At 50.4% G+C, this 12,620-nt stretch overlaps 2 protein-coding genes across 2 annotated transcripts; both read right to left on the minus strand.

Annotated features, from left to right (window-relative positions):
• Positions 1-11,336: 11,336 nt before the first annotated feature.
• On the minus strand, positions 11,337-11,687 carry PC9H_000555 (uncharacterized protein; the record flags this gene model as incomplete). The annotated part of the gene is made up of 1 exon (XM_036770210.1): positions 11,337-11,687. A coding segment is annotated over one exon (351 nt), but the record flags the coding sequence as incomplete, so codon positions are not given.
• A 173-nt stretch (positions 11,688-11,860) lies between these two features.
• Positions 11,861-12,553, minus strand: PC9H_000556 (uncharacterized protein; the record flags this gene model as incomplete). The annotated part of the gene is made up of 2 exons (XM_036770211.1): positions 11,861-12,436; positions 12,509-12,553. 2 exons carry the CDS (start codon positions 12,551-12,553, stop codon positions 11,861-11,863), a joined length of 621 nt encoding a protein of 206 aa, XP_036636056.1.
• Between the last annotated feature and the right edge of the window lie 67 nt (positions 12,554-12,620).

Raw genomic sequence — 12,620 nt, forward strand, 5'->3', positions numbered from 1 at the left:
AGGCCCATATGATGCTAACCTCTTGACACTCAATTGGCTTAGCTTTGATTCAGTGTCCTCTGAGCATTGGACATTTGTGCAAGCCCCTTCATTGTTTCCCCTAACCCCTCAAGTCACATGTTAGCACATATATACACACATCCCTGAGATTGACTATTTACTTCTCACTTGTATTCCTACTTCCACCTTCCTTGCATTAAATGCTTCCTCTGAGTGTTATGCCTTTGGGCTTTCTTTCAAAGTATTCCAGTATCCTGTGATTGGTGAAAATCTCAAACTTTGTGCCAAGAAGATCAGTTCTCCATTTATGTAGGACACATGTAAGGGCAACCTCAAGATGGCTGGTAGTGTGGGAGGAATGTAGGGTAACTGTACAGTACACCAGTCACAGGTATGAACAAATATCACAAGGTACAAGGGGGCATGTGATAATAAAGTGGAGGGGAAATGCACAGAAGTTGTGCCAGCAATCTGGGGAAGTGGGAACAGAGAGTAATGAAGCAGAGGAGGGATGTAGAAGCACTTTGGACAAGCCCCAATACAACCTGGATGACTTCAAAGCATTTCCATGGTCCAGACCTGCTCAGACTTGTTGTTATGGTTTGACATTCCTTTCTTTCTTTTTACTGTCCTTTTTCCTTATCATATCAGACACATAGTATATTATGCAAGCATGCATACTGTAAACAAGTTACCCCCTTTCCCCTGTCTAGTTCCATGTGACACAGACTTTCATTATATATCCAGTACACACACATTATTGTATCTTATCTCTTGACCACGACAGTGTTATGGTCCGATGTTTCTTTCTTTCTTTTCCAACTATCTTTCTTATCTTATCAGGCACATGATGTATTACGACTTACTACTTACGTCATCCGGGCCGTCTGACTAATGGTCTCAGTCAGCGCCTCGCCGCTACTGCATGGGCGCAGTCAACAAGCGTCATACCACATGCAGCTGAGCTAAGCATTCCATGGAAAGACGACAGGATGCAGCATGTAGTTAGACATGAGGACATAGCATGTACAGTAGTATATAAGTGCCCTAATAGACACCCAGAGACGTTAACTCGTTCTCTTGGGAATACCACTAATACTAGTGCCTAAGTCAGCATCTTCGCTATCGCTCCTCACCTCTCACCTCTCTTAATCTACTACTTTCCACTTGTATTCTTGTTGGGTCCGCGTACGCCTTGTTGTGTATTAGCGTCGCCCTAACAGAAGAACGAGTTGACCTTTGTACGCCCACCCAGCAGCGTTACCTGCGAAGAACCGACGACGAAGCAGGATACGTTTCACCTATCCCATTTCTCTAAATTCCTTAACACTTCTTCCGTTTCATTCGATAGCGCCGTTAGCGCTTGATTGTTTATTTCATACCCCTATAGCCGTGCACCCTATTCAAACAACTGACTCTATACTCCAGCGGGGTAACGTTTAGACGACCCTCCGAGTGAGTCTTTAGGTGTTGACTGATCACCAACCCTCGGGGAAGGGTCAACACGCAGAGTGCTGGGCAGAGAAAGAAGGCCCTACTCTGTTTGTTCAGCAAAACGGTGTACCGCTTCGCCTTTAGTTGCCGACGAACCCTACCTCGTTAATTCCATTTGCTCAGGCACCGGCGCGTGCTAGGTTGAAACTTGGAATTAATTGACAGGAACCACTACATGCCCCCATCCCGCACACACCTCACCCGTTCCCACATCTACATTGTTTTCCCTTACTACCTCATCCCCGACCCAACCCTTAACCGACGAAACCAACGAACCGCCATCCAGGCACTGAAGAGCACCCCACAACTCTTTGAAACCATCATCATCCCAATTTCCCCATCTAACCTCCGAAAGCCACCCCGTCACACTCCCGCTCGCCACTTTTTTAATGGAAACAATGTCATACTCGACGACAAGACCGATCGCCGCGCAGCCCTACGACAGGCAGCGGAGGCCCGCACTTCTCAGGAGAGATACGTCAGCAGATGCGGCCGCCGCCGCCGGAACTAGTATCTGGGGAGGGGGAATGGACCCCAACATGCCGGCCACCTTTATTCCAAACCCACCGACACCGCCACAACAACCAAATGATATGATGGCGGCAATGAGGGAAATGATGGAGAGTATGGAAGCAAGAATGGAGGCCCAGATCCAGCAAGCGCTGAATCAACGAAGCGGACCACCCAGCATGGGTAGTCAAAGGCCGCTTCCCCAAATACCCAGAAGAGCACTGCCACCACCACCCGGACCCCCCTACACCGCCGCCACCCCCAACACCGTTTGCAGACACTCCCGACACGCCCCAAGCCAGAAACGGCCCGAAAATGGCGCGCCCGGAACCGTTCGACGGAGAAAGGGCAAAGTGCCGGACCTTCATCCGGAATATTGAAGTATATGTGTTCGTAAACGCGTACCAGTTCCTCAACGAGGCCACAAAAGTCCTCTTCCTCCTTTCCTACGTCCAAGGAAAGAAGGTAGACAACTGGAAGAACACAATGACGGGTAGACTGCTAGACTGGGTAAGAACATGAGTACCGGACGAGCAGGTCTCGAGCCTCAGAAGAATCTGCCGGAGCCTCCAGGAGGCGTTCGGAGACCCAAACCCGTGGGACACGGCCATCACGGCCCTGGCCCACCTACACCAAGGATCGGACATGGCGGAGGACTACGTCATGAAGTTCAACGCATATAAGGACGACACAGGCTACAACGACATAGCCTTGGTCGAATTGTTCAAGAGAGGTCTGAACGCAGGGTTATTGACCCGAATATACGGTAGGAGGCCCCTACCAGGAAGATGCGAGGAATGGCAGGAGGAAGCCATTGCCTTAGACAGACAGTGGAGAGAGGCGCAGGCCTATGCGAAAGCGGCACCGGCCAAGCCAGCGGCAAAGACGACGACAACGCCACAGAACCAGTGGCGCCCGTATTACCAGAAGCAGACCCCGCCCCAAAACCAACAACAACAGCAGCAGCAACCCGCGAAGCCTACACCCCCGGCTCCGCAAATCGCAGCTAAAGACCCGAACACGATGGACGTGGATAGGTCACAGAGGGGGCCGATCCGTTGCTACAAATGTGGAGGATTGGGGCACATGGCCCGAGATTGCAAGAGAAGGTTGGACGTGAGGCAGATGACCTACGAAGATCAGCAAGAGTACTGGCGGGAGGAGCTGACCCGCCAGGGTTTTTCTGAAGGAACCCAGGAGGCGTCAACCTGAGTTCCAAGAATAAGTATGCAGCACTCGTCTCGGAGCCGGACTCCTCTTTTGTCGCCGAATCCCATGTACCAGTAGTTACGGACAATATATCTATTCCTTCGACATCAGACGAGACACCTAAGATGCAAGAAAAAGAAAAAACAACTAAAGATATCTATGTGCAGAGATCGTTCTCAAGCAAAAATTATGTACCCATTTCTATCTCCCTTACGACGCACGACACCCTGACGACATTGGATCCGGAATCAATGCTAGACTGTGGAGCATCAGATTCATTCATTGACCAGGGATTCGTCAAGAAAAACAACATAAAAACAAAAAAACTAGCAAACCCGGCGGTCATCAGGAATGCGGATGGCACGTCTAACAATGCAGGAAGAGTGACGGAGAAGGTAGAGATACGGATGCTGTTCAGAGGACATCTAGAAGTCATGGTTGTAAGGGGACACTCCTATTTTCTCTCCTTTCCTTCATTCCATGGACTCTTACCTACATTCCCTTCATTCCCCTTCGTTCCTTTTCGCTCCCTTTCCTTTCCACTTCCTTTCCACCCACTCCTTTCGCATCCGAGCCGCGTCCGGTGACTCCGGAGTCTTCCCGCACTTCGGACACTTCGGACTCGCTCGGACTCGTCTCGGACACTTCGGACTCGCTCGGACTCATCTATACTCTTCGGGGCTCGTCCGGGTTACCTCTATCCTTTTCCCCCACTTCATTACTCTTCGCCCTTACTTCCCCAAGTCGCTAGCACGACTCCTGTGCATTTACCCTCCACTTCATTATCACATGTTTCCTTGTACCTTGTGATATTTGTTCGGACTTGTGGCTGGTGTACTGTACAGTTATCCTGCATTCCTCTCACGCTACTACAGTATATACTTCGCTTCCTAGCATGGAGAATCCTTATCCTGTTCTCTTTGGATTCTCCCTCTGCTAGGTGAGCAGCCCTCTCATGTATTGTAGTTAGCCTTATTCACTATCTTTGGATTCTCCCTCTGCTAGGCCTGCGCTGTCGGCCATCTTGAGGTTGCCCTTACAATGGTGTTCTACGTGACCAACCTAGGGAACGTCGATGTGATCTTAGGGTTGACCTGGCTGAAGAAGCACAACCCGGAGATTGACTGGAAGACGGGGGAGGTATGTAGTCATGTCGCGATGCCCAAGGCAGTGTCTGAACTACCAGGACTGGCAGGGACAGCTTATGCAAGGAGAGCCGTATCCAGGAGAGGACGAATCAGAGGAAGATGTGGAGGAAGCAGGTGAGGTACTAAAACCCAAGCTGGGCTTGAGGAACATATCAGTAGCGGGAGTAAGGCAGTGGAACCGCCTCAGAAGTGGATACCTGCGTGAACTGGACGACTTGACCAACCAATACTACGAGTCGGTTGCCCGGATGTACGTCAACCGGATGTGGAAGACGCACATGCATGTTGAAACCGAAGAGGAAGAAGAGATGCACTTGAGGGCAGTAGGAAAATACGATTATGTTATTGAGCACGATCAGGAAAAACTAAGGGAACAAAAAGAAAAAACGGAAGAAGAGATGGTACCGGACTACTATCACGACTTCATGAAGGTATTTAGGAAATGAGACTCGGAGAGGATGCCGGTGGAGAGGCCATGGGACCACGCCATCGAACTCACCCCGGATTTCGAACCGAAGGCCTCGAAGGTCTATCCATTGTCGCCGGTCGAACAACAAGAACTCAACGATTTCCTTGATGGAAACCTGAAAAAGGGATACATTAGACCCTCGAAGTCCCCACAGACGTCGCCGGTTTTCTTTGTCCAGAAAAAAGACGGAAAAAAACGATTGGTACAGGACTACCGATATTTAAATAAGCACACCGTGCGGAACACCTACCCTTTGCCGCTAATCTCGCAGTTGGTGGACAAGGTAGCGAAGGCACGGTTATTCACGAAGATGGACCTCCGATGGGGGTACAACAATGTACAAATAAAGGAGGGAGACCAATGGAAGGCCGCCTTCCAGACACCAAGAGGGGCGTTCAAACCCATGGTTATGTATTTCGGACTTAGCAATTCCCCTTCCACTTTCCAAACTATGATGAACGAACTCTTCAAGGACCTTATCGACAAAGGACTTGTAGTTATATATCTAGACGATTTACTTATCTTCACGGACAATGATGTACAAAAGCACCGAGAAGTAGTATGCAGAGCGCTAAAGATTCTTGAGGACAATGATCTCTATGTAAAACCAGAAAAGTGCGCATTCGAGGTAAACGAAGTGGAGTTCCTGGGAGTAGTGGTAAAAAACGGCGAAGTGCAGATGGAGGAAGCAAAAATCGAAGCAGTAAAAAATTGGCCGGTTCTGAAGAACGTGCAACAAGTACAGCAGTTCCTAGGATTTAGCAACTACTATCGACGGTTCATAAAGGACTTCGCCACCGTCGCTAAACCGTTGCACGAACTCACAAAAAAGGAGGAGCAGTTCGTATGGAGCGAAAAGAGGCAGGAAGCTTTTGAAAAACTCAAAACTCTATTTACGGAGGAACCGATCCTAGTGCTACCAGACACGGATCGAGAAATGAAGATTGAGGCGGACTCGTCCAACTACGCATCGGGAGCAGTGCTCTCCATGCTATGTGGAGACGAAAAATGGAGACCCTGTGCTTTCCTCTCGAAAGGGTTCTCGGAGACGGAGAGAAATTATGATATTCACGACAAAGAGATGCTGGCTATCATTCGCGCCCTGGAGGCATGGAGACACTACCTAGAAGGAAACAGCCGTCAGTTCACCATTTGGACGGACCATAAAAATCTGGAGTACTTCATGACAACCAAAAAGCTGAACAGACGCCAGGCGCGTTGGGCATTATACTTGTCAAGGTTTAACTTTATTTTAAAACACAAGCCAGGAGCTTCAAATATGAAGGCAGACGTCCTGTCGAGACGACCGGATCTTGATAGGGGGGAGGATGACAACACGATGGTCCTCTTGCAGCCAGAATATTTTCGAATCAAGGCCATGCAGCAAGGACATGTCCTAACCGACGGTGCGGAGTCACCCATTCTATCAAAAATCAGAAAATCAAAAAACTACGATGAATCAGTAGTCAAGGCAGTGACCGAACTAAAGAGGTCACCAACCAAGGTGCTGAGAGAAGCGGAATGGTCAGAAGAGCAGGATCTCGTACTGTATCACGGAAAGGTGTACGTACCTAAGGATGTTGACATCAGAAGGGAAATCGTAAAATTACACCATGATTCAACGGTCGCAGGACACCCAGGAAGGTGGAAAACCATTGAGCTGGTCTTGCGTAACTATTGGTGGCCGGGAATGAACAGATTCATTGCGGAGTACGTCAAGGGATGCGACCAATGCCAACGAAGCAAGGCCTACTCCCGACAACCGCAAGGCAAGCTTCAACCGAACCCCATTCCATCTGAACCGTGGACAGACATATCCGTGGACTTCATCGTCAAACTTCCCAAGTCGTCTGGATACGATGTGATCCTAGTAGTCGTCGACCGATTCACCAAGATGGTTCGCCTCGTCCCAACAACTGAGGAATTATCAGCCCTTGGGCTGGCTAAATTATACCGGGACAACGTCTGGAAACTCCACGGACTCCCTAACACCATCATATCAGATGGAGGACCCCAGTTCGCATCACAAGTGATGAGAGAACTAAATAATTTATTGGGAATTCAAACGAGGCTGTCCACGGCCTTCCACCCGCAGACGGATGGACAGACGGAGCGAGTGAATCGAGAAATCAAAACCTACCTCCGAATGTTCATCAACCACAGGCAGGACGACTGGGCAGAATGGCTGGCCATCTGCGAGTTCTCATTAAACAACAAAACCCAGACGAGCTCCAGGCAGAGCCCGTTTTACCTTAATTACGGAAAACACCCCCGGATGGGCGTCGAGCCGCGGAAAGAGTCCAAGATGGAGGCGGTGGACGAATTCGCAAAACAAATGAAGCAGACGTGGGAAGAGGCGCGATCCGCATTAGCAAAAGCAGGAGAGGAGATGAAAAAATATGCGGACCGATGAGTAGGAGACACGCCGGAATACCGAGTCGGGGACAAGGCGTTCATCTTTACGGATAACTTAAACACAACCAGGCCGTCGCGCAAACTAGAGCAAAAGAAAATCGGACCGTATGAGGTGATTGCGGTGCCAACAAAAAACGCGATAACATTAAAACTCCCAAAAAATTTATCTATCCACCCCACCATTTCCACTCATTGTACTGAGAAGGCGAACCAGCCCACTATCCCAGGGCAACGAGTCCTACCACCACCACCGGTGCGAGTACGAGGAGAAGAGGAATTCGAGGTCAAAGAGGTGTTGGACAGTCGAATGAGGCGCGGGCGCCTCGAATATTTAATTAGGTGGAAGGGCTACACGACGGAGCACGACTCGTGGGAGCCGGAGAGGAATCTTGAGAACGTGCCGGAGCAAATTGAGGCGTTCCGCTCCTGACATTCTGGAGCTCCACGGCGCATCTCTCGAGCTCTCTTTGAACAGCTTGCCTGGAAACCGAAGTATGTATTTACGTCACCAACATACACCACAAAAACAAAAATATACGAACTGAGTGTGGAGGCGGAAGCCGGCAACAAACAACCTGGCCAGCACCACAACCACCACCATAGCAATGATCCCATTGTGTTCGTTCACTAGATATTGTGCCAGTGGTATACCACTAGTCATGGTACCACACAACCATTAGTACACCAATGTACCAAGTTGCCACTGGGTTCACCTACTGCATAAGGCAAGAGACCCTTATTGGAGAGTTCCAATTCCGCTGCCCAGCGCCCACCCCAAACTCACAGGTTGCCTAAAAGGGAGAATTATTCATATTTACTCATATTTAAATACTATGGCCACAAAATGAATGGATTCCAATCAGACTAAGCAAAAATACATGTATATATCTAGGTTGGCGGCCCCTCAGGGGGGTGGAGAGGGTTGTATAGTTCGAGAAATTGAGGCACGCAGGCCCACCTCGCTTCAAAGCTCCCTGCTAAACGAGTCCTAACGTTGGCTTGCTGTCGCGCATAGGCATTCAATCCCTCCCTCAGGACCTCAGGACCAGGGATGCTTTCGTCGTCACAAATCTGGCCCTTCCACCACTCCGCTTGCCAGCGCAAGAAAGCCAATACACGCCGCATTTCCTCCTGCAGCAGCAACACCTCCTCACTCCATCTCAAGGCTCGAGCACGGCTCTTGCACCACTCGAGGCACAAGGAGCTGTGGAGTCCGTCGTTGCGCTCTTCGTTACCCGCCGTTCCTGCTGTTCTCCAAATCCACGAGATCGTGCGGTAACCTTCGCCGAGATTGTCAATATCCGCCACGCCGAGTCCGCGAATATCCTCAGTCTTCAGCTCCTGGAGCTCAGCGCGCCAGCTGCCGTCCTTGCCAAGAAATCGGGCCAGTACTGAGAGAGCCGCATGAGCAACGCGGTAGCGATGGGATGCTCTATCAATTTGGCCTTGGACGCGTGAGATGTTGCCCATTGATCGAGTGAGAGCGCGTTGGCCACGATCGAAGCGATCTTTGTAGTGGAAGACAGAGACCCGTAGATGAAGACCCGCCCGTAGAGCATTAAGAGCGTCCAGGGCCTGCGTGTATCGTAATTGCCATTCGATCGTGCGCAGTTCCTCACTGCATCCAAGTGGTGTCCTGAAGGTAGATGGGAGACAGAGCCGAAGTCGAGCGACGTCCTCGGTGGGATTAGATGATGTTTCGTTGGCATCGTTTGCCTGCGCGACAATGCAAAACGCACTCGGACAGTATAGCTTCTGGACATCATGGAAGTTCGAAATTTTCATACGCAGAGTATTTGCACGATTGACGACTGCGAGACGTTGTCGGTCGGTGGCGTGTTGGCCGAGTGATGCCACAGCTTCGAGGAGCTGGTGTCTGACGCAGATTTGAGTAGAGTAAATAGCGGATATGCCACTACTTACTGTTGCAGCTCAAGGTCCAATCCCGAGGCAATATACATGAGGGGCGTCACCTCGAGATGAAGCTGCTCTAGCATGCCAGCTGCGAGGGCTTCCGCTTCTTCGTTGGCGAGCTGAAGGCGAACGGCATCTTGCGATAGTGCTAGGGGATGTTAGCGTGAAAGCAAAAGCTAATGTAATAACTACTTACTTGTTGTTTCTGCCATGTAGGGGTTGGGTTTTGAATTATCGGCTTCCCATGATTCGACTAGCGAGCGCCATTCGAGAATTGTCGCTGGTTCCAGGTGCGCTTCCAGTTCGTGGTGATTCTCAACATGCGTACTACATTGGGGGATAGCCTCCTTCAACCGCCGAAGTAAAGTATTGCCTACAAATGTTTCATTAGCCATGTGTATCCTTGTAGAAAGAAACTGGCGAACGTACCTAGCGCGACAGTCTTCTTCCAGTTTCTGTCCCCCATTAGATCATCCAGAAGCTCACGACGCAAGCCTGGACCCATTTCCTTCGTTTGATTGGCTGCTGGGTTCAGGTAGTCCCAGCCACGTTCTGGCGCTTCACCGTCGGTTCGCCCGACGCCCAGGGTGTAGTTAAAAGAGAACCGTGCTTGACACATGGCGATGTGAGCTGGGAGATGGAACTTGGGCACCAACGTTGTCACAGAGTCGTGAGGGGCGGCATACTGAAGATGAGGTGGAAGAGATTCCATGCGACGCCACAGATGGATGTGCCATTGGCATGCAATGTCGTACGAGGCTACAATCCGGGGAACTTTGGATGCGACGGAATTCACGCTTGAGAAAAAAATATAGTCCATATTTACATATCTAGCGAAGGTGTTTAGTTTATGAAGAAACCTATAACAACTGCCACTGACCTTTCACCATATCGGAGATCGCCGACTGACAGAGGGCGTTTGAAATCATGTCGCGTGCACTCGACCGTCCCCACCCCATTGACGGCCAGGCCCTTCGCAGGGCATTTGTCTGCGTCGTTGACGGCCTTGTGTGACACACAGGAACTTTTCTCCACCGGTGTTTCATCGCTGGTGACGTGGGCTTGATATGTCTTGTCCTCCACAAAGTAGCTCCATCCCTGACTGAGGCCAGGATCCAGGACGTCGCTGGAGACGTTCTTCCGTTTCAGACGGAAATTGGCATCGATGCCAATGAACAGCGTATGCAACCAGCTAACAAAAATAGATCAGATGTGTTGCGGCATACGTACTCCCAGTACTCACTTATCGTGTTCCGTTGCCACAGGTAAGTTCTTGCCAGGCTGCGGACATGCTGGGCATAGGACGGCCAGCTCTCCTGGTTGGGTTCCATCGGCCCCTTCTGGGTCATGGCCTCGTGCTGCGCGCTTGAGTTGGTGAAGGTGCCGCCATTCGCGACTCATGCGGAGGAATTGCGTATATCGATCCTATAGAAGACGATCAGTTTTATCCATGGGTAGCACTGTCAAATGGACGAACTCGGGGTGCATCAATTTCGGTTTTATCGGTTAATCGAGCCAGTGTCTTGTAGAATTCGAACGCGGAAACCTGCCCTTCAACCGAGAGCATTTGGAAAAGGTCGAGGACCTGGAATGAGGCCGCCGTTTGAGGAGTCGAGACAGTAGAGGGGAAAAGTCCTCGTTGTAGAAGTTGGATGGTAAGCGGCTGAGCTGTTTGGCAGCCACAGAAATCGAGACCGACTTCATGTATGCCTTGGACGTCAATGACCACGAAAGTATCGGCTTTGGCTCAAGTGGGGTTCAGGCATATCTTGCCCAGGTCGTGGCCGAGTTGGATCCGTAGGCCCAGCGCCTTGAGGCTGTGAGGAACGAAGTACGATTCTTCAGTCCAACGCTTCAAGGGATATTGTGAATTTGTGGGTTAAGAACTAGAGACACTTCGCGTACCTCTATGCGATGGAAAGGAGTCCGTCGGTGATTAATAACGATGCATTGCTCACAGTAGAGTGCCTCATCGAGGCAGTTGAGACAACGGAAGGTAGTATCGGTGGAGGGGGCTGAACAACCGGGGCAGACAATGGCACTAGCCGCCCGACCACGACCGGCCTTCCTAAGTAGTTGCAGTAGATATTGCTGTCTAAACGGTAGCCAACTGGCCAGGGGTTCGTCCTACTGGATAAGCATGTACCCTAAAGTTACCACGCAAATCAAACACTTACTGCCGCTGTCCGATTTCGCTTTTTGACCAGCTCTATGTCAAGCTCTGAAAGCTCATTGATGTACGCTATATCGAGGTCTCCAAAGTTACCGGGATCAGGGAGGGTACTTGAGGAATCAGGGGGGAATAGTGAGTTTTGCTCAGAGGTGGTGTATTCGTCGTTCCAAGCGGGTTCCCATGCTGGAGATTGGCTATCCAGAAGTGGGGGGAGCAGGACAGAGCCTGTGGACCGGCGAAGCGAGCTCCCGTGGCTCTGATATGAGACATGTCGGTACGCGATATCTGCAGGAGGAGCGTCCTCGACGAATAACGAAAACACCGAAGTAATACGTCGTCGTTTTGCCTTGGACATGGCTAGCACCAGTGGAGTCGCGCCAGTGCCCACCAACAAAACCATGTGAGACCATGTGACCCATTCTTTAGGGCAGCCTTCGGCAAACTTACGACTAAGAAAAAGAAGGCCGTCTCACTATTGACTGCCATGAAAGATGTATTTAGAGCTCAAAAAATAAACAACGACTCTATCTAGATATGTGATTCTACGACAGAAACGGGTGTGGCTTTCCGAGCCTTGTGGAGTAAAATTCGACGGAACGAGTGAGGAGCGTTGTAAGTAGAGGCGCGGGCGTATTGATTGATCTCAAACTCGTCGACTTTGTGCAGGAAGGCACGAGCGCCGAGGCTGAAGCCGACCTTGTCCTCAAACATAATGACCACAATACAGGTCTTCTCCTCCTGACGGATTTGGAGAAGGGCTTCAGCGCGCGCTCTGCATCCCTCTTCAATGATATTGAGTAGTTTGATGGGGAAGAGATAGCAGGAGGAGTAGTGGTAGTCGTGGTATGGGTGATGAGAGTCCGTATAACCGTGTTGGCGTACGTGGAGCACAACGGCGTGGGTATTGACCCTCTTCTTCCAGATTTCATCGTGTCGAGGGCCCGCCACGAGGTCGCAATACCCAAACATGAAGAGAGCGAGGGCGTGGATGTAGTGTCCGTATCGGTAATTGAATCGTACCATTGCACGAGCATGTGGTTCAGCGGAGACGAGCTGGCAGACCTGCTTGTGCATTTTCCAATCGGCTTGTTGGCAGTCAACAGTCTAGTGGTTCATCAGTGTGTTGATACCCTGCGGCAATAGAAAGGACGTACACAATAAGTTACCAAGTAGCACGCACCGCAGCGCATCAATGACTTGCGAGGGATATCCCGCCGGCATTGCAGTAATCCTGGCTCTTCTTGTTAACACAGAACACTGTACACCCAGTTAGATGGTGTGCACGTAA

This window comes from Pleurotus ostreatus (genome assembly GCF_014466165.1).
Source record: "Pleurotus ostreatus strain PC9 chromosome Unknown scaffold_1, whole genome shotgun sequence".
In the NCBI taxonomy this organism is placed as follows: domain Eukaryota; kingdom Fungi; phylum Basidiomycota; class Agaricomycetes; order Agaricales; family Pleurotaceae; genus Pleurotus; species Pleurotus ostreatus.